This window comes from Geospiza fortis, unplaced genomic scaffold (assembly GCF_000277835.1).
Source record: "Geospiza fortis unplaced genomic scaffold, GeoFor_1.0 scaffold41, whole genome shotgun sequence".
Classification (NCBI taxonomy): domain Eukaryota; kingdom Metazoa; phylum Chordata; class Aves; order Passeriformes; family Thraupidae; genus Geospiza; species Geospiza fortis.
In genome coordinates this window covers 17,137,945-17,162,178 of record NW_005054299.1, presented here as the reverse complement: position 1 = coordinate 17,162,178, position 24,234 = coordinate 17,137,945, and the positions used below count along the sequence as shown (strand labels likewise).

The following is a 24,234-nucleotide window of genomic DNA, read 5'->3' as shown; positions in this document are numbered from 1 at the left end:
AGACTTTAATTACACAGACACATAATAGTTCCTCAGCAACAGACCAAAGCCACGCTTCATCCTGAAGCCTGCACAGACCATATCTTACATGTGCCAGCTTGGTATCCCATATGTGCATTTCCCCCCCACCTTGCCTTATTTGCAGAACAGAAAGTAGGTGGATTTAACACTGTCGTGAAATTAGAAATTAACATGTGCCATCCATTTTAGCAACTAAATTGTATATGAAGGATAATTCATAGATAGCTATTTGCCTCATGCATTTATGTACATCCTGTAAAATCCATATTCTTTTCCCAGGCATACAGCTGACATTAGCTTTGTCAGCATGGAAAACTCATGTGTAGGCAGTGCTGCTTTTTTCATTTTTATTTGCCAGTGCAATTATCAGGTCTTGAAGGTTGTGGGTCAGCTGGCTGATTTGTGCATAGTGGAACAATAAGGTCACCCACCAAATACTCTTCCCCAACTAACTGGGGAGGTGGTCAGTCTCTATGGGGCTCCCTGTTCTGCCAGTCCAATTTATTGTTGGTATTGCCATGGGAATTTCAGCTCACTGCGTGGGCAGTCTACGCCATACTAATTAAAGTTCCCTTCACTGACTGTCACAGCTGTCCATACTGATTAAACTTCCCATTCATTTAAGTAAGACAGCAGTGATTACATCCACGCCAGAAACCACTCCTTTGAAGTGACAATCTGAATCCATCAGACTTTATCACACTAGTCTCTGCTGGCACTTCAGTTGCTGAGATACTATTAATACAACATCCCTTCCCCCATGCCCAACCTTTCATTGCATTTAATGCAATCTGTCATTTTCTGCCTCAAAATATCCCTCTGCACCCTGGTCCTCATGTTGTAGTTTTCCCTGAATAAGCACACTGGTAGCATTGAAGTAAGAAGAATATTCAAGGGAATGGCCTTTACAAGGGCCACCAGCACAGCCCTCTCCAGCATCAAAACCTGTGGTGGGAAAGATCTCTTGTATTGGATGGTGAGGCCCCTGGGGAGAGGGAGAGTACCATGTCATGAATTGATCTGTGTCTTGTGCAGTCTGCTTTAATGTTCCCAAGGAAAGGGAGCTGTTAAATCTGCAGTTGGAAGCTGCTCCTGATTAAGGGTTGCACAAGTCTTGGTCTTGTTGCTACTAGAGCTTGTTACAAATGTAGGGGTTTTTTTGCTTCACCAGTACTCATAAAATATTCTTATCTCCATATTGTCATTTTTGAAGGATAAAATGTCAGAAAATTTCAACGATGTTCATTATTCTTTATGTTTGACACAAACCCTCCTTTTCTTATCTGAATGTCTTCCCTAAGTACATTGACATCAGGATAATCTGTCATGTTCTGCACTGATTGCAGCTCTAAACTGTGATCTCAGCTGTGGCATTCCCAAAATACCTTCTCATTTACAAATGGATTCCAGTAGCTAGAATCCCTTTCCTGCAGTGTAGCTGCCAACTCTTTCCAGAGCTCCTCTCTTCTGCTCCTGCTTTAAGCAGGAACTCGAGAGTGACGAAAGCACAGAATAATCTGCTAAGATGTAAATAACATACCTTATTTACAATTTAAAATGCTGTAATTACTTCTCAGAACGAGATTGTTATCACCAGTGTCGTGGGCCTGATGAATAAATAGATTTAGCTTTACCCATGTGTGATGGAAACCACTTATTCCCAGACTAGTTACTGGATGCTTTAAATATTTACCTGTGTCAAAAAGGCTCAGTCCAGGTTTCCATGAGTCTATTTCCATTGCTTTCACACATGAAAGAGAAAAAAAAAAACTTTAACTGATAGTAGTGCAAATACTAGGGGTCACACAGCTCTGAGTCAATGAAGAGAGGTCAGTTTAGACAATAACTCAAATACTTAAATTAACAACAAAGGAGCCAAGGAAATCAGTAAACCTGGGAACTTTTATGTGCACATTTCAAGCCGTAATTAGGAGCATTGTATCCCTGCCCTCCGAGCACTAACCTTTTTTAAGGTTTTGAATACACCTCACTAGATCTGTTTTGGTCTTGTTCCTCTAAATTGCATTGATACTGAGGCAGAGACTGCAGTATATTTTTTTGTTTAAGTTGTTTCTCACTGAAAATCTGCGAGGACCTCTCACCTACAGATTTCTCTATCCTGTCAGCCCACTAAAGCACAAAGAAATTCTCTAAAAATTGCTTCACAGTTATTAGGCATAGATAACTTCATCTAAATTTCTACCCTTATAAATAAACCCCAAAATGTCTTTGTTTTTGGAACCTGCTGACAGATGTTTCCAAAAGTGATGTTTTGCATCTGGGTTGCAGCCAGATGAATGCCCTTGCATCTAACTAGGACAGAAACAGTTCCTGGGAATCCAAGGAAGAAAAGATTTAACTCTATTGGAGACTCAATAAGCTGCACAGAGCTGGCGTGCTCTTGACCAGAGGCAGTGGGTGAACTACAATATAGGCTTCAACAAAGTTGTGCATGAGCTTGCCAGTGTCCTCCAGCCTAGAGAGCACTGAGCTTGTCCTTAGATTGCCTTTCCCATGAGGAGCTGCCAGCTTCTCTTTGGGAAGAAGACTTGTTGGATGAGTCTGATGGCTGAATAAGGTGCGTGGTCTCCCTTAGGGTAGGGTAATTTCCCTCCTTATGCTAAGCACTACTTAAACACCCTATGAAGGATCTAAAAACTGAGGACAGCAAAGGGCTAAGTCAATCATGAAGCACACAGAAGTTTTTTTGTGATTGTACTTAGAAGGAGAAATCAGGTAAAGAAAGGGCAGACCTGGGTAATGGGAAAAGAAACAAGAGGAAAACCAGGAGGAATATTTCTATATTCTGGCAGTGTTATTTGCCAGTTTTATACATCCTTCAGCAGAGCCATGAGCAAACAGCACCAACAGGAGCTAGGGGTGATGGTTGCAGAGAACAGGACCCTACCCACAGAGAAGGGTTGATGCTCATTTGTTATCAAAGTGGCCAACATGTCTCCTGAATGCTGAGAAGAACAAATGTCAATGAAACCAGTTTGTGAGTAGATAATCTCCAAAGGTGTTCTTCCCCCTCCCAGGCTGGAGGAGCACCAGTGACCGTGGGAAAGGAAGATTCATATGAGGCTGCTTTTCATCCTGACCAGCCAAAAAGAAAAAACAGACAAAGAGCAAATTATGAAGAAGACCCTGCACTTCTCAAATCTTCTGTACAAATATGGTGCTCTGTGAGTTGCAGTGGCAAACCTGTTTAAACCAGTAGGAACTGTATGGCAAATGGGACCAGCTGAGGAGCTGCACAAAGATTTGCCCTCTTTTCTCTTCTTCATATGTAGGGATGTGAGCTGAAGGATCAGAGCAATGGAATGTGCTCATCTCACGTGTCACAGGTTTGTTTCTGCTGCCACCTCATTGTCAGGGAGCGCCCTCAGAAACCAGGCTTCTCTAACATCTCTGTTATGTTACAGGCAGATGCTTTTCAGAAAGACAGGGAGATGCTGAAAAAGACTGGTTTCTATCAGTAGGAACAATGGTGAGGTTTTTCTAGATTTACAATTAACAACTTCTTCAGCTCAGATGTCCACAGGTACTCTAGTCTGTCCAAATCCCTGTGGGTAGCTGTCTGATGTTTCTTCAACCAGTCTTCTCGGTTCACCCATTTAGAACTTTCTGTGGCAGTTTACTATCCTAATGAAGAAGATAAGTACCAAGCACACAAGAGAAGTACAGGATAAGAATTTGGAGTAGCTGGCTGCAAATATGCAGAGCATACAGCTTTTTGAGAGACCTGTTTATCCAGGATAAAGCTCTATTTATTGCATATTGTCCTAGACACATAATGAAGAAAGCTGTCCATGAAATGTATATCTGAAAGTGAAATTATTATTTTTATAACTAGGGCTCGCTCGAAGATGCCCATTAAAAAAAGGGTTGATTTTTAAGATACTCCAAGACTGGTCTCTTGAAAAAAAAAAAAGACACCACCAAAACTATTCAGCATAATTGCTTTAAAAAACATTCTTAAAAACTCAAGACTAAGTGAGTATGGGATTTCAAGGGAGTTAATGTGCATTGCACAAGTAACTGGTGTGTTGGGGAAGGCATTTTCCTTTTCTGGCAGCCTGAGCTGATGAGAGGAAGTTCCTCAACATCATGGCCAAGCTCTCAGGATTGATCTCTGCTGTTTGCACGCTCTTGGTGGGATTAAGAACAACCTGCCTTTCCAAGAAAGCAAGGACTTGTTCAGGAATTTTCCTTTGATTGTTAGAAAAGTTTGCTGCTTGAAAGCAACACATCTGAGCTGCCACATTCTGGACTGAAAAAAGGATCAGGACTTACTGGGAATACAGCAAATATGCATTTGTATTTTTTTCCCTTCTTGTTCTGTGGTGAAGAAAGCAGAATAATTTATGATGGAAAATTTGTACCTTTTAATCTCTTTAGGGTGACCTTAAGGTGCCTTAAGCAATTAGGTGGGGTGAAATAGTGACTTTGATTTAAGTAAGACTCAGCAGTATTCTCCTGTTTTTCTGGCAAAGATTTGGCTAGCCTTAGAATTAGCCAGCACATCATTTGGTATGGACAAAAATGTATGAAAAAGACAAACACAGATGGAAGACAGAAAGAAGAGAAGGAGATTGAAATGAGGAGTAGAAAAGTGAGGGAATGGAGTACATCTTAGGACAAGTGCATTTTAAATATGCTGCAACTAGACCAACTACAAATTGTCATTTTGACCAAGAGACTGCTGGGTGAGATTACTTGACTGAAATTATCTGGAAAGATAATAACATATCCTGCATAATAACATCCTCTAACCTCAATGTGAATGACCACTTGGCTCTTCCCTGCCACAATACTCCTCCTGTGATTCCCGGTTCTCACCAAAGCCCTCGGGGCCCAGGGACACCTTCATCTGCTGCAGTCTCTCCCTCCCAGTGGGTTTGGCTGCCCATGCCAGAGGTCAGCACTGGTACATGGCAGCCCTTGCCTTGGCCAGGGCTGTGGGAAGCATCCATGGGACAGCACAGAGGTGCACACCCTCTCCTTTGCTCCTTGTACCTGTGCCTAGGCTTGTGCTGCACTATCTCAGCCCAGACCTTGCCTCCCTTACCTGGTGCCCTGCCTCAGCTGGTCAGACCTGCCCCATGGCTGGGGACTTGCCTGGCAGCCTGGGCTGTCAGGTCATCCTGGGAACCACCCCTGGACCTGCTCTGCTGCTCCTGTGGGGCTCTGTGGCCCTGCAGCCTCGGTGCAGCCCTGCATATGTTGCTGCAACCTGGCTCCCATCCTGCCCCCCCTGCCGGGTGCTCCCAGGCAAAATCTGTCCCTGAGAAACTCTGCTGTCCATCATGGGAGAGTTAGTGATTGGTGTGTGTGCTGAGAGCTCTGGAGCCCCTGGGAAGTTGTTGGGAAGTGCCTGCTCACTGGGCTGCTTGCTGGGGAAGGGTCAATTGCACTTCCAGGAAGAGAGAACAGTACAGGTGATGTTTCAACTCTCAGTATTAAAAGCAGCCTCTACTTTCACAGTCAGCCTAGAGGTTTCTGGAAACCACAGGAACAGAGGAACTAGCTCTCCCAAAGACCTGAAGGGCTGCACAGAGCTGGTTGTTTGTTTCCTGTTTTGACTAACAGATAAGATAAATTGAAAACACTTTGTAGATGTTGATTCCCACGGCCTGAAACACCAGGTCATCTGTGACTGAGCTTTGCTTTGCCTTCCCCTTTCAGGAAGCTGCTAGTTGGTGTTCAGTGCACGTGTCTTGCCCTGGTCCTCCTCCAGGAAAACAAAGTGCAGTACAAGTGCTAATTTGTGGTTGCTAAAACTGTTAAAGAGAGTGGAAAATCTGCTGCTAGCAGTCTTGCTCACCCAGGTGGACTGGAGAGCTGGCAGCCCTCTGGAAGGTGGCAACAGGCTCTTGGTGCTGAGCACCTGCATGATCAGACAAAGAGGCAAGAGGTTAAATGGATGCCAGTGGGTGGGGAGAGAGGAGCATCATCCCAGGGAATGCAGTGGTCCCAAACTGTCTTTCTGCATGTTTTCAAACCACACAGAAAAGGAAGATGGAAATTATGAATTAATTTAAAAGGGCTGAAAGAGGCTGGCAAAAGAGTGTAGGTGTTAGTAGGTGCTGCACATTCAGCTATTGGCTGGTCCTCTGGAACAGCTGGCAGTGGGTCCTGGGATGCTGACAGTGCTCAGGGCCTGCGAGCTGGGTCAGGCCTTTGTCCTGCACACTTACACAGACACAATGTTCTCCTCTCAGTTTGCAACAGCAAATGTTATAAAAGACCTCTATAAATTATTTTAGACTACTTTTTGAGAACAATTCTGTGCTTAATCAATCTTGTTTACTTTTTTCCTTTAAAGTTACACTGTTGTCACTCAACGACCGCTGTGATATCTCTTCTCACTGCAGCCTGCTATGAACATGGTTAGGAGGGAAAAACAGTGTGTTACTGCATGACTTGGAATATGTAAGTGGTAAAAATATTTGTGGGGAGGAAATAGAGGAGGATTGTAATCCTTTTACCTGTATTGTGTAGTAAAATATTCCTGTTACTTGCAGAGGTGGAAGTGCCCCTGAATGCTTTTAAAATATTATATTGGTTAGCACATGGAACTTAAACACAGGGTTTTCTAGTATTTGAGCAGTACAAATCTACTGGTTGTTGTTAAATTTAAACATACCTGTATTCTGTCCTCTTCCTTGTGCGGCCTGAACCTGTCCTAAGTAGACATCAAAGTGGAAAAGTGTGATTTATTACACCATGTTTGGTTCACTACTACTGCTACCTAGCTTTTTCACTGAGTCTCACTTCGTAGCTGTCAGAATTAATGGTTCATATATAGAGTTGTCATTAATAGACTTTCTTAGATATATTTTGAGCCTGCTTAAAAAAGGACTGTCTTCTCTGTCTGTCATACAGATCTGTCTGTTCCCTTTAGTTATGGATATTACTTCTACAAGTCTCTGGTCTGCATTTAAAAGATCTGCAGTTACCCCTGTGATTTGCTCTCCTTTGTAATTTTCTTTCTCCCACTCACACTGGTGATCTGTGTTTATCTCTATTTCAGTACCATCCAATTGTCCTGGTTGTGTGAGGAAGGTTTTAACCCCAAAACCACCCCCCAGACCAGACAGTACCCTTTCTGCAGAGATTAAGTGGATATGAGCAAGCAGGCAGACCGTAAGTAATGAGACAATGGAAAAATAATGTGGGAGAATTCATGTGTCTGACATGTCTTCTACACAAAGGGTTTTTTTAAAGGTGATTGGGTTATTAAATTCCCATTGTTCAAAAATACTAAAGGCTCAAATCATTTGCAGATAAAAACCGTGTCTTTAATAATGCCGTTCATTTAATTAATTATTCTTAAGAAGCCTGTTAACAAACTTATCCTTTAACAAGCCTTTATTCATTAGTTTTCCCAGAAAGATTATTTTGAAAGCCTGGTGAAATCAGTGGGAATGTTCTACTGGACTCTGTGAACACTGGCAAGGGCCTGGGAGGTTATTTGATCAATAAGATGTCATCAATGAGACCATTTTGAATGGTTGTCTCAGGAAACAGGAATTGCTGCTCCTTGGGAGCTTGACATTGCAAAATTAGGTGACAGTCAGTAGCTTGTGTTTGACCCAAATTTGAACCTTCCAGGCCACTAGAAGCCATTTGATGGGATTTCTAGGAGCTGTCCTGAGAGACCTTGTAAACTCCAAATGCCAAAGAGATCCTGTTTATGGAAGTAATGGGCTCATCTGCCAAAACTGGCAAGGCTTTTAAACTCTAAGCTTGTAAGGCTCCAGATGGACCACAGCTATACCAGGGTGAGTATTCAGATTTTGGAGGGGAAAATCTGTGTGTGCAGCAGTCGGTGTTGTATGGGATAGTGCAGGGCAGGCTTTGCACACAGGAGATCAGTATGTGCCAAAGGGGTGGTAGAAAATCAACTCTGGGTCTCAGAGCTGCCCTTGTCTCATGTTTGCCATGACTGAGCCCCAGTGTGTATCTAACACTCTTTACAAGGTCAGAGGAAACTGAGTACAAGAGGGTAAAGGAGAGATTACCTCAGTATCCAAGTATTTCATGCCACTTTTAAATTTGATTTTGATGTTAGCAATGTTGATTTCTCTCTGTGCACCTATTGACTGTGCTGGGCCACAGAGCTGCTCCCTCTTGCTGTACCTCCCAAAGGCACATTACCCCCATCCCCGCAGTGAGCGGCTTCCTGCCATGCTTTTGTTGGCTAGGACAAACATGGAGGTGGTAGAAGAGGAAAAGTTGGAATTGCACTTCCATGTTGCAAGGCTTGTTCTTCTTTCAAATCTGAGATGCCAGTGAGGCTGTCGCATGGGAAAATGTGTTCATTAGAACAGAGCTCTGTGCAAGCTGGAGGCCAAGTAGGACTAGGAGAAGTCTGTAACAAACTGGGGATGGACAGTCCCAGGCAAACTCCAAGAATCATGTCAAAAATCAAAGTAGTGAAGCAGAGAAACCTTGTTTGGCAAGTTCTATGGTGAGCAGGGAGGCATGGAAGCAGGAAATTATGAGACAGCAGTTTAAGTGCAATTTAGAGTGAACCTTGTGAATAATGAGAACTGATTTGACAATAAAAGGAGCTACTCTGTGCACAAAATATGCCTGGCCATCTGCACCTTGGTCAGCACCCTTGATGGGTTAAGTAGTCAGGGATAACTTGGGGAGAAAGGCAGCATCCAAAAATAAACACCAGCTGTTCTCCCTGGTGCCAGGACGGAATGTTTGTCCAGTGCTTCCTGAAGGCATGAGCCCTACTGGTGTTCCTGCTGGAGAAGAGCTTCCAATGCCCTCTCCAGCACTTACTCTAACACTGTCTCATGTCCTTTCAATACTTTTCTGTTTACTGCCCTATTAAGGCACAGCTGGGGATGAAATCTGTGTCGTGCACCATGGTAGGCAGTGCCCAGCTTAGAGTCCCTGTTTGAAAATAGAAAATAGATGCAAACATTGACCCCATCTAGACACAGAGGACAGGAAAGCACCTCACCTGATGATGCCCAGGCTTTTGCTGCCTCATGCTTGGTTGCAAGCTCAGTGCTTCGACATGGCACCAAGGATCATGACATGATTTCTGATTGCAGTGCTCACAGAAGCACTGGATTTAGACCCAAGCCTCATCTAGGGTGCAAACTGCTGTGCAGGAGAGGATTGCTTGAAGAGCTGGAATGCGAGAGAAAAGTGAGCCTGTGGCCCTTGGGAGTGTGCTGGGTTAGCTGCTGTTGGACAGAGGCAGAAGCCCTGGTAGGGCAGGCAGGAACCAGCTGTCACATGGCACACTAGTCACATCAGTGTTTTTCATTTAGCAGTTTTGGCACATCAAGTCTTTGAAGCAGGGGTCTGGCAATGGAGCAGAGTCTCCATTATTTTTATGTTACACTGACAAGCAGAAGATAAAGGGGAAAGAACAGCAAGAACTAGGGCAGCAGTTTTGCCCCTGCTCTCATGCTCTAATCTAAATCTCGTGCTCTAAAACTGCTGCTTTTCTTTTGCTCCTGTGAACTATTGCCAGTGCCAGTGGCTGGAAATGGAAAGGGTGTGTTCATTCTGACTGTGCTCTGTTTCATAGCTGTTGACTTTTGAGGTGTCTTTTGCAGGCAAGCTACCAATGCACAGTGAGAGGTAGATCTGTGAGTCTCTGTGAGCCAGGATGGACAGGAGAACATCTGATTCTGTTCAGTCAAGCCAAACTCTGGTTAATATCAACAATCAGAAACTCTGGCCTGACTAATAGCAGTGGGTCCTAAAGGCTCCTCAGACAGAGAAAACTGCTTTATATGTGGTCATGACATCAAGACTGTATTTGTACTTTCTATATTTTTTAATTTATCCAGCTCTTGTCTTTCGGAATCAAGAAGGGGTCAGGAGAATTCAGGAATATCAGGTACTGACATGCTGGACATAATCCTAGAAATGAAGTCTGTGGAATCAGAAGTGGGTCTCTACCACTCCAGCTCACAATAACCCATTCTTAGCTGTGATCACTTTAATATTTTGGGAATTAATTTATGCTTAGGACTTCAGTGAAGAAAATAGTGAAGAAAGATGCATCCAAATTACAATTAAGTGACCACTGAAAACATTGGAAAATTAGTGAAGGTTTTGTTTTGGGGTCCTTGGTTGGTTTTTTGGTTTTGTTTTTTTTGGGGGGGGGGGTTTGTCTTCAATTTTTTTTACTAAATTACTTGTCTTATTAAAGCAAATACAACCTTCCCACTGATTTCAGTGTTGCCAAAACTCTACTCTCAACATGCATATCTTCCTGGCTGGGGAACCTCTAACAGGGTTACCTAATTGCTAGCAAAGACAATAAAGGCTTCCTCTGTACTCAGCCTGTAGGAATAGGAAATGGAAAAGAAAGCAACAAGCAGAACCAAGTTAGCAGGCACATTAGGTACTGAATGATGCAGATTTCCACAGAATTTAAACCCTTTTGAACTATGTGGTCACTTCTGTAAATCCTGCCATGCACATACCTACCTGCACATTTGACTTGATAAGATTAACCCCTCCAGCCCCTGCCTTTATTCTGCACTTACAACTAAATTTTACTTAATTGTGCTTCCCCTCAAGACTTGAATTACCCAAAAGATACTTGCCCTGCCATGTTCTTGGCTGTGGATTACTTGGCACTGGGGATGACTGCAGTAATGTGAGAGGAAAGCTGAGTTGAAAGCACTCAGAAATAGCTATGGAGCATGAAAGCTAATGATAGCCCAGCTCCCTTTCACCCAAAAGCAATCATATCCCCATGCTCAGAACCTTTCAAACAGTTGAAAATATTCTCCTTTTCTTGACTGCACAGCTGAGCAATTGCACAGTGTATGGGAAAACACCTCTATACACTTGCATTGCAGGCTGTGGGCTGGGCTGGGAGCAGGCTCCTGGACTGAGATGCAGAGCTCTGAGCAGCTGCCATCCTGCTGTCAATAACAAGTGGCAAGCCAGGAATAACATCACATGTATGCCAGGCTCAGAACCACAGCCCGGGATTTTTGAGAGAAGTGCTTTAAAGTATGTCAGCATTTCAGAGCTTTCAGCCGTAAGCCTAGATGGCTCTGCAGGCCTCTGCATTGTGTATTTTACAACTAAACCAAGCCTCCTTTTGAAAGAGTATGATAGAAGGAAGTAATAGGGAAACATGATTCAAACAGCAAAATCTTTGTCTCAAGTTTTGCAAAGCCCAGTTTTTGTCACAGCTGAAATGAGCAGATACTCACTAGAAACACTTCCTCAGAACTGTGGGTGATCAGCATCTTTGACATTCAGGACAAGCATCTGTTTTTTCAGTTTAAATCCAGACTTGGATTCAGTCATTGAGTTTGCTGAGGTTTAAAAGTTCATTGAATCATTGCTGCCCTAAAACCCACTGTGCTGCATGCCTTGTGGCATACTTACTTACTACACCATACTTACTTGCTGCTGCAGCTACCACAGATGCATATGCTGGGTGGACACTGCTAGAACCTAAAAAGAAGAGATTTTAATTTTCAGCTATTGAAGTGAATCCCTACAATGCTAATGAATAACAATAAATGGAGAAGGAAAGATTAAGGAAAATCAGGTGTGCAAAAAAAAAAGGATGATAATTCCTTCACAGTGTTTTAATCTTAAAAATTCAAAAGCTGTTACAAAAAATATATTACAGCTTTAATCTATTGAAAGTTATCACAAAATTAATTCTAAAATGAGTTTTCACCTATCTGTTGATCTCTCAGTCTAGACATGAGAATCAAAGAACTATTTATTGACTTCTATACCTGAAAATCATCACAGCATTTGGGGATGGAGAGCTTACTCTCACATGAATTGGTCTGCTGGACTTAAAAATTTTTTTCCCACTCCTAGTATTTCTACATTGAATTACTGAACTCATGATCCTCTAAATCCTGGTATATCCAGCTGTATATCTTGTTCCTTAAATTTTAGGAGAGCTGTCAGTCAGGAGGAAAGCAATGCAAACATCCATGCTACTGACCCATATCTCTGCCCCTGTGCAGTCCAGGTCTGGCCTTGGCTGGAGCTGCTGTGGTTCTGGGTGCTGCAGGGGTTGTGGTTGGCTGTGGCACTGTGGTGGAAGGCTCTGTCGTCGTGGTGGTAGGTGTGGGGGTGGTGGTGGCCATTTCTGTGGCTGGGGTCAGCACTGGAGTTGTCTGATGCTCTTTGCGGGCTGTGTCCCCTGTAGGAACATTGACGTGTCACTGTGGCTGGATGTGTGACATGTATGGAAGTGTCAGCAGCAGCACTCAATGTTTAAGGTAACCCAGAAACTGGCACTCTCTTCAGGATGCCTACAAGCACCCTCATCTGTGGAGCCATTAGTGCCTTCATTGTGGATGTGTAGCGCAGGTGCCTGTGTGATGCTCTGCTCTCAGAGGGCGCTGACAGCAGCCTGTTGCAGCATTAATGCTCCCCCCACACTTTTCTGCTTTGCCCAGGAACACTCATCAAACTGACAAATGTCTCAGACCTATGAAATGGTTCAACCAGCCAGTTGCAGATTCTGTTTTGGCATCTTCCTTTCTCAGTGTAATTAAGCACTTAGAAGGTCCATATAAATGGAAATCAGCTGGCATCTGGTAGTAAAGATGGCCAATCTGAGTCATAGACCAGAAAAAATTGCAGCACTGAAATGTTTTTGACAGAAAGACAACTTTTAGATAAGGATGATTTGGGGGAGAGGGTCAGAGCCAGAACAGGGAGTATCAGGGCTTTGGCTGAGGAGAGTGGGGGAGATCACCACCTGGAGGTTGCCAATCTCATCTAAGATTGACTCATCTCACAGTTGCTACTACTTTTAAAATATATCATCTGTTGTGAGAACAGTAACAATTCTAGTCGCAAAATATACATCCTAAATATCCTTATAAAAATAGTCAACAAGTTTAGATTCTTCCAAGTCATTTTATCAAAAAAGGTTCTTCACTGTTTTCTTTTCCATCTAGCTACAAAAAACTGCCCTAAAATATATTCCATGTTAACCTTGGTCTCGTTCCTCTCCTCGCTGCTGATAGCCCTGGGGATGGCCTGGCACAGTGTTTACATTGAAAGGGAATGGTGCACACTCCATTCACTGCTGCACAACACAAGCTTGTGTTCTACTGCTATTTCTGGATGTTCTCCTCTTGGAAGGCATCGTTGTGAAACTGTCTGGTGGATTAATTATCACCTAATGCTAGGCAGTGAAAAACTCAGATCTCAGACAGTTTTAATGGAATAATGCTGAAAGAGGGCTCAGAAGAAAAACAAAACAACTCAGCTGAAAAAATCAGCATGAATGGCTCTTTTTGGGCTGAACAGTGCACTGCTCCATGAAACTGTGCTTAAAAAAAGAAAACAGAGGGCACAGTGAGTCTTCCCCTGCGATCCTGTGCTGCTGGAGTAGGGAGCAGGCGCACTGGCCAGCTTTATACCCCAGCCTGTGAGGAGCAAGGAAGCTGGAAGCTAACAGTATTAGCAGAAAAGCTGAGGAAGCAGCATAGTAAGAGCAAAGAAAAGCTGTTGCCTTGGTGCATGTTGGCTGGGTTTCTCGTGGATCCTTTAACACAAGAGGAAGCTGTTTCCAGTGCTCCAGCAGGCTGGGTACCCATCTCTTTCACTGTATCTTCAAAGGGTTTGCAGGGCACTGCATAGGAGATTGCCAAGAACCATAATGCAAGGTTTTCAACTTCACAAAACCTGAACTCATCCAAAGCACAGGCAGAAATTAAACTCTGTGAGTGCCCTCTTCTCGGAATTACCAGAAGCCCTTCAAGCTCCATTTCAGTTTGGTTTGGTAGGAAAGGGGCTGTGGAAAGGAGCTTGGATGGGGGAGGTAAAGCTGTCTGTGTAACCAGTGTCAAAACGCTCCCTATAAGTACCTGCAGGCAGATTGGGTGGGTTGGACACTGTAAAGAGCACCAAGATCCCCAGCCCTTACCTTGATCTGATGCTTTTTCTGATGTGTTAGCAGGGTCTGCACTCTTCGTACCTTTTAGGTCTTGCTCTGGTTTATTGGGCTCTGAAGTAAAAATTGAGCACATTAGAAAAGGTGTAAAGGTGTAAAGAAAATAATTTCAAGTCTCCCATTTAGAGATTATCAGTCCCCAAAGGAAGGCATCCTGTCACATGCCATTAGGAAGGTTTGGCAGTCCAAACAGAGCTTTATCACCTACTGGGAAAAAGTGATGACTAAGGAGTAGTCACCCCCTATCTTTCATGCCAAACTTTGGCATTTTTACAGCCCAAAAGCTCCTGTCAGTATCCATAGAATTTCTGAAGTATGGGGGTTTGCCACCAATAAGCCAATACTCATAAGATTTAATGCATCATATTTTTTTCCTCTGAGCAGGAGCATGTTCTGAGAACCAGGGTCATGATGTGTGTATGTTGTTTGGGAAATACTTGCTAATGTGTAATCTTTCAGTCACTACTTCATGTTCAGATGTATTTCTTTCTTGTCTGACATTTTGAGATCATTATGGGGCCAAATCCTGGATGCCATGGACTGTCTTAGAAGGAAAAGGGAGATTTTTTTTGTTCTTTTTTTATTTCTAAGACCCAGAGACACCAAAATACTTGGAACACTTATTTTAGTTTATTTACTGCTACCTGACAAAATAATCTGCTTCTGCTTTTTAATCTGACTGAGTACTGGAGGATTTTCTTATTCCCTTTTTTCTTGGTTTTTTTGTTTTGTTTTGTTTTGTTTGTTTGGTTGGTTTTTTTTTGTGTTGGTTTTTTGTTTTGATTTTATTTTTTGTTGGTTATGTTGTTGTTGTTGTTTCGGGGTTTTTTTTTGTTATTCTCTAGCTCTTTTGGCAGCATTGAACTGTTAGAGAATTTATTGCAGTGTTAATGTTTTCCTAAAATTTTGTACTGTTTTTTCTAAACATCTTTTAATAGTTTTGAGCAGCTGTGAAGAGTTACAATTTTGGGAAGGCTTTTCTTGCCGTGCCCAGAATTTGAGAGGCACTGTAACCACCAGGAGCATTTAAAGAAATGTCAGGGACTATGAATCTCTGGCATCTCTGGGATGAGGACTAAAATTGCATCTCTGACAGCTGATCAGGTATGAAGCAGGATTTTTTTGTTAATCTGACAGCAGTGAGTGTAATACTCAAAGGACTGCTTTTGCCTCCTGCAGATAATGGATTTAAGTATCAAAGTGAACAGTGTGGTCTCTGTAATTAAATTAAAAGAAAAAAGTAGCTTCTTTAATATTAAAAAGTAAGTAGGAAATTCTCTTTCACAAAATGGCCGTGGCTGCATATTGCAGAGACTTTTATCTGAAAGACATGCTGTTTCTAACAGAGAACAGCTGAGATGGCTGAGCTGAGGTGGCAGATCTAAGGAGGGCTGATAGGGCCAAGCAGGGCCTGAGGAAGATAGATTGTGAACAATGGATCTCTTTGTTACCTGTGGGACAAGGATGGGCAAAATCAGGCAGTGGCATTGGGTTTGATGTAACAGTTGCTTGCTCCTCTGATAATCCTGGCCTTTCTCTGCATGAATGCACTGTCTGTGTTGTTAGAATCCTGGCATTTCATTCACCCTATTTGATTCAGGAACAAAGTGAGGACTTGTGTCTTTGGTTTGCTGCAGGAACAAGTTTCTGGTATTTTGTTTCTATGACAGAACCCTGACTGATGATGCTCCCCATCTCTACACTGATTCTTACATTACATGGCTTTTGGCACTGGTGAAAGAGACCATTGCTTACTGCCTGCTAAGCTCAGTCCTGGCTGTGATTGTCTCTGGTCTGCTCTGAAATGTTTGGGCTGATATTTCAAGTGTGGCTACAGTTGGGAATGATGAGCTGTGATTTAAGGAATATTTCTCAGAAAAAGTCAAGATTCCTAAGGTATTGCCCTCCCTTCTAACATAGCATAATATTTGGGTCAAGTAATTTCTGCATATGTGGTCAAAAAATATACAAATCTGTACCTATTTGATTGTAAATGTAAAGGTATTACAAATTAAAGGCATGTAATTGAGCTGCACATATTTGGTCTGAACAACTACAGCTTTGAGATTTAAATTGGCTTTTGTTTAACTGAAAATATAAAGATGAAGGGCAACAAAGCTGGTGAAGGGGCTGGAGCACAAGTCTTATGAGGAGCAGCTGAGGGATCTCAGTTGTTCTAGCCTGGAAAAAAAAAATCCCAAGGCTCAGAGGGGACTTAAAGGCTCTCTACAAGTACCTGAAAGGAGGTTGTAGTGAGGTGGGGGTCAGTCAAGAGGAAATGGCCTCAGGTTGCTCCAAGGGAGGTTTAGACTGGATATTAGAAAGAATTTCTTCACAGAAAGTGTTGTCAAGCATTGGAGCAGGCTTTCCAGGGAAGTGATAAAGTTACCATCCCTGGAGATATTTGAAAGATGTGGCACTTAAGGACAGGGTTATGATGGACCTGGCAGTGTGAGTTGTACTTGATGACCTTTTCTGACCATGGTGATTCTATGTTTCTGTGAGAAAAGAGCTCTGTACTTTTCTTCCAAGGACCAAACAATAATGTACAGGAAAAGAGGAGGTCTCCCAGTAACCTCTCTGTGGTCTTGGATGAATGCACCCAATGCCAGGCATTTGAATTCATGAAGATACAGCATGTTTCCTTATACCACAGCTCACAGTGGATATGCCCAGGAAGGCTCAGGCTCAGCAATCAGCAAAAGGACTGTGTAAGGGAAGTGCACTGTAGTATGGGACATTGTTTTCTTTTTGTTTGCATCCCCAAGGGAGAGTCTGAACCTTACATAGCTGTAACAGGGAGCAAAACCAAGTGTCATTTCAGTGACAGAGGTAATCCATGTGCATTTGAATGTCAGCTACCCACCAGTGTGAAACTTGATCAAAGATCTCTTCAGACAACTGAATTATTTAAACTGAATTGAGTCTTACAGAGTAGGATGCTGACTAAAATGGTTATACAGAGTATTTATAAATTGTAGCATTCTTAGTTAAGCTGCTGTGCATTACCATTTCTTTCATTTGTATTATATTACTATTTAATATTATACTCTCAGCACTGACTATCCCAAGAGATAACATGAGTAGCATTAGGAGAAAACAACATATGTAACCTCAAATGCTTGCATATAACCAGTCCACCATCATATTCAGTAACAGATCTAAAGCAAGGGGGAAAGCATTTGGAAACGGAAGTCTGTGAAACATGGTATGACCAAAAAATAGAAAATGTCGGAGATGATTTCCATATGCTTAAGATAAAAAAATACCGTGAGGGATTTGGATGGCATACTAATGGATGCATGAACTTCTGCCTCTGAATAGTTATGTCTTTGTAATATACAACTGAGAAGCTATGACAGATAGTTGTGAATGGATGTAAGGGAAAGTCAGTCACAAATACTTGCCTGATTTAACAGCTGTACTTTTTGAAGAAGAATATTCAAGGGTTGATGGATATGTCACACCTTTTCTTGGCTTGCCCTCTACAAAAAATATATATTAGAAGGCATCACAAAATATTCTGTTTTCTTCATAAATTTCTCATCTAACATAAGCATTCAGAATCAGATCCCTCTTCTTTACTGCCCAACTCATTTTCATAAAGATTTCTTTCATCTGATGGTAGAATGTCAAGACCATACCACTAAAAATATTGGTGCTTAAATCCAGAATCATAAAAAAGGAGTTAGAAAGCATGAAAACATAGTACTGGGGAGGATTTGCAGAGGCCAGTTAGTTCATTCTTTTGCTCTCAAATGATATTAAGCACAAGGGGACCATTCCTGAAAGACATCTGTACAACTTTTAATCAAACCCACAGCTTCCCTAGGCAGCCTTCTCCAATGCCTGTCTGTGCAGTTGACTTGGAAAGCATGTTTGATGTGGGATTCATTTCATCATGCACACAGCATTCTTCTCTGACCTCACTTCTGCAAGATGCCATTTCTGGCAACAGTCTTTTGCAGTAATAACAGTGAGAGAAGGCTGTGCTTGTGTGTGGGAACATATGGTGCCTATATTTAGATCTAAAATGAGAGTCCTGTCTTGAAACAATGAGGTACGTTTCCCAGTTAAGCTTTAAACCACAAATCTCTTTCGTGCCAGAGCAGACACCATCTCTGTTAGTACGTGTGGCCATGCAATTCCATCTCTTGGGACAGTTTTTACAATCACATGCATGACTGAGTGAAAAGTGTTGCAGAAAAGCCCAGCAGGGAATACTGCTTTGACCTCTAGGAGTTGAGGGATGTAGGTGTTCCAGACCCTGGTGACTGTCTCTACAAGATGCTGTGCTGTGTCATGTATCTGGAGCACCTCTGGTCCTGCAAAACCTGAGTCATGATGATCCCTCCTCTATTCCCTTGGGGGATTCTTTCAGGAGGTACATATGGCTCTGCAAGCATGCCAGTTGTCCTCCTGGGTGATTAATACAGAGACCAACAGCACTGAACAGAATGAATTCCTACAGACTGAGCCACTCCTGGGAACTGAGGACTGTTTCTCCTGTGATGGTGATGCCTTAAGTTTTTAGCTTTTATATTTTTCAGAACTGGTATTGAATTAGTGTATAACTCTGAACTCCATACAGAGTATTAGTAAGCTCCCTTCACATTTTTATCAGGTAAAAACAATCCTTACAGACCTGAAAACAAAGGACACCTTCTGTCTCAGACTCCAGAAAGTATAAACAAAAGTGAATCAGGGGAGGAAGCAAACCTGGGGAATATGACTTCCTTACCTGAAGCTATAATTGGACAATTAGCCTCTGATGTACAAATAGACCAAACTTATACTGTCTTAGAAACTGGGGACTGTCATCCATCTGGGGTGTAACCTCTGTGAGGCCTTTGCACTGCCCAAGGTGTATCTATTGAAGGCCTTTAATGAACACCTACTTTATTCTCTTAACTCTGTCCAGCCTCTAGGTGGCCCCTCCAAGGCATCAATGGCACAGAAAGAAAGGTACATGCTAGAGGAACTCTAATGGGCAGGGATGTCCATGGAGCTGCAGAGTCCCTGTCTTCTGTCCCTTTTCATGTCTTTATCTCCTTTGTTTTGCTCTTCTCTGAAATTTCAGATGTCATTGCAAAACCACAGATAAAGAAGTTAGAGTTATTAATGAGGTAATGATGTAAAAAGCCATTCCATTTCTCATTTACAGTGATGTAAGCTGAGAGCAGCTCCACTAAATTCAACACTGATCCACCAGAGACCAGAGCTGGTAAGTTAGCATGAGTGGACAAAATGGAAAGGGATTCCTTCTTGCCTTCTGGGCTTCTCTCACAGAAGCTGGTTTAAGTGAAGGGCAGCAGGTTTTCACATCCACTTCCCTCTTAGCTAAAACTGGGACCAAGAGCCAAGAAAGACTAGGGAGATCTGCTAATTTGGTAGAAAGACAGAAAAGTTACAGGATCACAGACGATTTTGAAATGCTTTCCTTTATCCCAAACAGAGAATGAGTTGTCAGTATGAGCAATTGATACATGGATGCAGCAACAGCATGATAGTCTGATCTTAATTTGGTATATTTCTGTGCTAAACTGATTTCTAATGCAAACCTGAAGCCTGCTGCTGTGAAAATACACCAGCTAGGGTGGGGAGGCTGGATTCTGGCATTTTTGATCAACAGCAATTTGCATCCCATTTGTGACTAAGAGGTAGGCCTGAGGCCTGACCTGAATCTGGCCCTGCTCTCTGGGGCAATGCTAATATGTCTTTTTCACTATTGGGAAAAAGTTACATCTAGGTTGGAGTTTGCTTAACATACTTAAAAATGTGTTTTCTTGTGGGCTGAAAACATCAGCTGTGGCCATTGAAATACAAGCTGTGGCATGGTGGCTGCTATAGTGCAGCGGCTGTTCGCCCTCTCACACTTATTTGTGACTAGCAAACCCAGAAGTTCAGGACTATTTTCTTAACCCACTAGCTGCAAAACTCCCACTAAACTGAATGGAGTCATTCAGCTGAGTGCCAAGGCATTTCAGTGCTTGAAAGTGAGCACCAAAGCGTTTGCATACCTCCTGGTGTGCTGGCTGCTTTAATGGCAGAGGACAGACCTCCTTCTCCACTGCCCCTAAATCATGCCACTTTGTTCCCTGTGTCCCCCAAGGATTCCTCTTCTGTGCTCTTTTGTGTAGATGTTCATTCACAATTTAAACATCACAAACTTGGTGACAATATCCTAACTAGGAGTAAGCTGTTGGCACATTTCCAGAGTGCAGTATTGTACATAGGTCTGCTCTGATGAAAGAGAATTCAGCTGGAGAATAGGGGACTCAATTCTAAAGCTCTAAAGCTGTCCTGAAATTAATGCCTTAGGTGACTTTATATTTTTATTGGGCAATGCTTTATGCAGCTCCGGCTTCTTATGACTCATAATCATAAAAAATCCATCCCCAACTCCTCTCTTTCTGAAAAGATCTGTATGCATTCAGCCTCAGGCTGCTGAGATGAGTAGCACAGCCTTCCTGGTTTTAGTATTCTAAATTTCTCTAAAATTCAAAATTTCTCACATCTTCAGTAGGTATGGTGAAAGTTTTCTTCCTGTTCATATATAAAATACAGAATGTATGTTATATGATATGTGAGATTTACATTTGAGCTAGTTTATAAATTAAGAGTTCTACTGTCATGAGTGAGAGAACTCAGTATGCCTAGAATTAAGTGCACAGGGGATAAATCTCATCCTGCCTACACATACCTAGCTTTCTCATCATCTCCTTTGATATGCTCTTGTAACTTTCTCTTGTATCTTCTTTTATAGTGCCTCATTAATTAAGAATAAAGTCTTATTATCATAAATAAAAAATTACTACAGTTTCATGGAAGAATTTCTACAGTTTTACAGGATGACAACTGAGCAGCTGCTGAGGTAAAAAAAAAAAAATCCAATTTCCCACTTATGTACCAGAATTACAATGTGCTGTTTGTTGGAGAAATAAACTGCAACAAGTACAAATAGCAATTCAGCTATTCCAGGAAATTCCCACTCATCCAAAATAAATCCTTCTCATAATATGGTATACCCATGGCAGACTACTGTAAAAAAGTGCATCCAAATACAGAAATGCAAAATTAAGATGACAGTTTGTTTTGGTCTGTTTCTCAGACCTCTTTTGCTGTCTACAGATTTTCACATGAAAAGGACATTATTTTTAGCAGCTGTTCAGTTGCTTGAGTTGTTGATTTTTCCAGGAATGATGTAGTTAACTAACATCAATTGGTTGTGCCTTTCTTAAACCTCCAAAAGTGCAGACCAGCAAGAACTGGCCCAATGTATCAAGAAGTTGGATTTAGAATTTTCATGGAAAGCAAGGTCAAGCAAAACCTCTTTCACAAAGGTGGAGTGATTGCAAGTGGGTTTAAGATAATCTGAAGCTGGTATAAAGGGGATCTAATTTGCAAAAAAACCTTATCTGTGAATTTTGTTGGCAATTCCAAGTGTGTTCCTATATATACTATGGGGAGGAAAAGGGAATGAGCATTAAAGCAAGATGGATTGACCTGCACTGATTAGATATCAAAACTATTTGACTAACAGAGGTGGAGAGAGTTCCTGACATACTTGGGATGCACCAGTCAAGTTGCTTAATATAAGGTTTGCATACATACAGCAGAGCTATATGGGGCTTGACATAAGTCTGAAGTAATTTCAGGAGATACAAACTCAGGTGCAGGCTGAGGATGTTTCAAATGGCCAAAAGGCCTTTCAGTTCCCTCAGCAGCACTGCTTTCCAGGGTGAAGAGCAGGAGATTCTATGCATCAAGAACTGGAGTTAAGGTGCCTTCCAAGGCTCAGTCCAGAGCAGCCATCACCTCCTGCAGTGGGCTCAGACCTGGGCTGGGCTGAGCATGCCCCTGGCAGGGTGCAGGTCTCCTTGCAGGCTACAGGGGAAGCCCAGAAGGAGAAGTGTTTCAAATGCACTATTCCTGCCAAAGCTGGGGGGTGGGCCTGTGGTGATTAACCAGGTGTGCAAAACGAGAGGCTGCCTCCCCCTCTGCCCACTGCTGCTCAGCACTCAGTGGTGGGGAGCAGGAGGGGAGTGCCCCAGCCCAGAACTGTACCTGACACCAGGAAGGATTCCCTCCAGCGCGGCAGTGACAGGGACCGGACACCATTGGAGAAGCTCCCGCGGTAACCAGAGTGCCCGGCGACTTTCTGGACAAGAACCTTCCCACCTGTGTTGTCAATTATACCACTGCAAGGAGGAAACAAAGTGTCTGAGGGGACAAACGCCACAAAAACCTTTAAAAACCTTCTACAGTGCAAGAGGTAGGAAGCGATTCCTTTCACCTTTAAACCAGGGGTGGTGGTGGTGCTGGGATGTCACTACTAAGCCTGCTGCTAAGAAATGTTTGTGCTCCTTCCACATAAAGAAGAGCAGTTTGTTGCAAAGTGCTGTCAGGATCTGTTTGCTCTTCCCACTGATCTGCTGGTCCTCTGTTTAAGCTTGACCTAGTTGCACACAAGGAAAAGCTACTGCCTTCTTTACAATTCCTGCAAGCTTGATTGAATGACTCAAGATGCAAGCAGAGGTTCTCAGAGGAGCTTTCAGGCCAAACTCAAGACAGAAAGTGTTTTCTTTGACTCTCAGTATGTTTTCTGCAAAAATCCAAGCACATTTCTGACCTCAACCTGGAGTAAACTGGACACAATATTGCTGGAAACTGTAGAAAACCTGGCAGACTCCAGGTGTGGTGCACATCAAATGGTGTTTAACACACACTGTAACATGTACCTCCAGACAAACAGGAATCCTGCAGTGTATGCAGCCTGCTCTGGCATCACTAGGACAGCAGGTCAGCTGGGAACCAGCTGCAGCTGCAGGGGAATTGTAGGGCTGGCAGTAATGAGCAGGCAGGAAAATAAGTACTGGGCAGCAAACAGGATTGAAAAATATGTTAGAAGTGCATTTTGCTGTGGTAATGGTGAGAAGCTGCTGTTAAAATAAATGTATGGAGAAGAAATTCACTGTCTGTGGAATTGCAAGCTAACAAAGCCAAACCCAGCTGTCAAATAAGAAAAACTGAAGTCCTCGCTGTAACAATACAGGCAGCCAGGCTGCAGGGAGATTGCAGTATTGCTACCAGTATTTTTTAACTTCCCTTTGGGACTAATTCTGCCCGCCGAGACAATTCCCATTGTGCACCAGTATGTGAGGGAGGGATTTGCGGCTGGAAAGCCGTCCCCTGGCAGTCGTGTCCGCAGCGAGGGCAAAGCTGCAGCCAGGAGGCGGCAGCGCTGCGCGCACACAGCACCTCAGCCTGGGCAAGGGGGGAAATCCCAAAGCCTTAACTATCCCACTTTGCCGAGATCCCAGGCATTTCACAGAACCGGGAGCACGGCATAGCTCAAATAACTCTGAACTAAGTCAAGTTGTCAATCAGGCTTTAGAACTTCTTGCTGCATTTTTGGCTGGATGCATCCTGCCTGTGCATCCCAGCTCCAGCTGCAGTGTATTTTGGTTGTGCAGTTATTCTCCGTTAGAATTTTATGCACATTTTTGCATGGCTAATAAAACTCTGAAAAACTTTTGCTACAAAATTTATGTTAGTCATTTCCTTGTGCAGTGTCCTTTTATGTAGCAGGAAAGCACATTATTCAGTCTTTGAAGTCAAGGACAATTAAATTCAAACCCAGAGAACCAAACCAATCCCAGAAGTATGTGAGTTATATGTATTCATCACTGGTGATATGCCTATTTTTTTCTGAAGATTTATTAGTTGTAGCAGCTCCATCTCTATCTTCCACTTGAATAATAATAGTACAATAGTAATTTGTTGTGCATGAATGAGAGATCTTGAAATCTCAAGACACTTCTCCAAAAGTTGAGAAATTTCTTCAAACACAACAAATTTCTATAGGACTACAGGATTGACAGCACTTTGTAAGAATGGATCCATGCCATCACACATGGAATTTGTCTCAGGTTTTCTACAGCAGCCTGCAATCAAACCTACAAGTGGGAAGTGTAAAGAATTTGAAAAGTCAGAATCTCCCTGCACTGAAATGACAATTTTGTCTGAGTGCCTCACTCATGTCAACTCACTCACCTGTGAATTGCAGCATTGCAGACACTGGAGAAAGAAGCATAAATGTCTGTGCCATAAACACGGTGTTTTACATCTTGACATCCAGGAGGGCATTTTGCAATGAATTCTGGATTGATTATCTTCCCTGCCTTGACATCACAATCAATCTGGGGTACATCTGTGAGCACAAAATCTTGGTCAAGTCAGATTGAATGCTTTTATGGCTGAGAGATCTT

The 24,234-nt window shown here is 42.7% G+C and overlaps 1 protein-coding gene and 1 long non-coding RNA gene across 4 annotated transcripts in view; one reads left to right on the top strand and one right to left on the bottom strand.

Annotated features, from left to right (window-relative positions):
* VIT (vitrin) overlaps positions 1-24,234 on the bottom strand; it is a 53,844-nt gene that overhangs the window by 13,008 nt on the left and 16,602 nt on the right. The window contains exons 4-12 of one of the 3 annotated variants that reach the window (XM_031059438.1): positions 24,020-24,176; positions 22,031-22,164; positions 17,371-17,448; positions 13,937-14,017; positions 11,996-12,196; positions 11,434-11,484; positions 6,671-6,709; positions 5,849-5,911; positions 1,715-1,762 (exon numbers count right to left, since the gene is read on the bottom strand). In XM_031059438.1, the coding sequence (XP_030915298.1) occupies positions 1,715-1,762; positions 5,849-5,911; positions 6,671-6,709; positions 11,434-11,484; positions 11,996-12,196; positions 13,937-14,017; positions 17,371-17,448; positions 22,031-22,164; positions 24,020-24,176 (852 nt within the window). The remainder of the gene's footprint in view (positions 1-1,714; positions 1,763-5,848; positions 5,912-6,670; positions 6,710-11,433; positions 11,485-11,995; positions 12,197-13,936; positions 14,018-17,370; positions 17,449-22,030; positions 22,165-24,019; positions 24,177-24,234) is intronic. The other 2 variants (XM_031059439.1, XM_031059443.1) reach the window with 2 other exon arrangements.
* Positions 6,366-24,234, top strand: part of LOC115948220 — a 20,469-nt gene continuing 2,600 nt past the window's right edge. The window contains exons 1-4 of the long non-coding RNA XR_004082065.1: positions 6,366-6,456; positions 7,058-7,170; positions 19,128-19,187; positions 20,730-20,837. This is a non-coding gene — a long non-coding RNA (uncharacterized LOC115948220). The remainder of the gene's footprint in view (positions 6,457-7,057; positions 7,171-19,127; positions 19,188-20,729; positions 20,838-24,234) is intronic.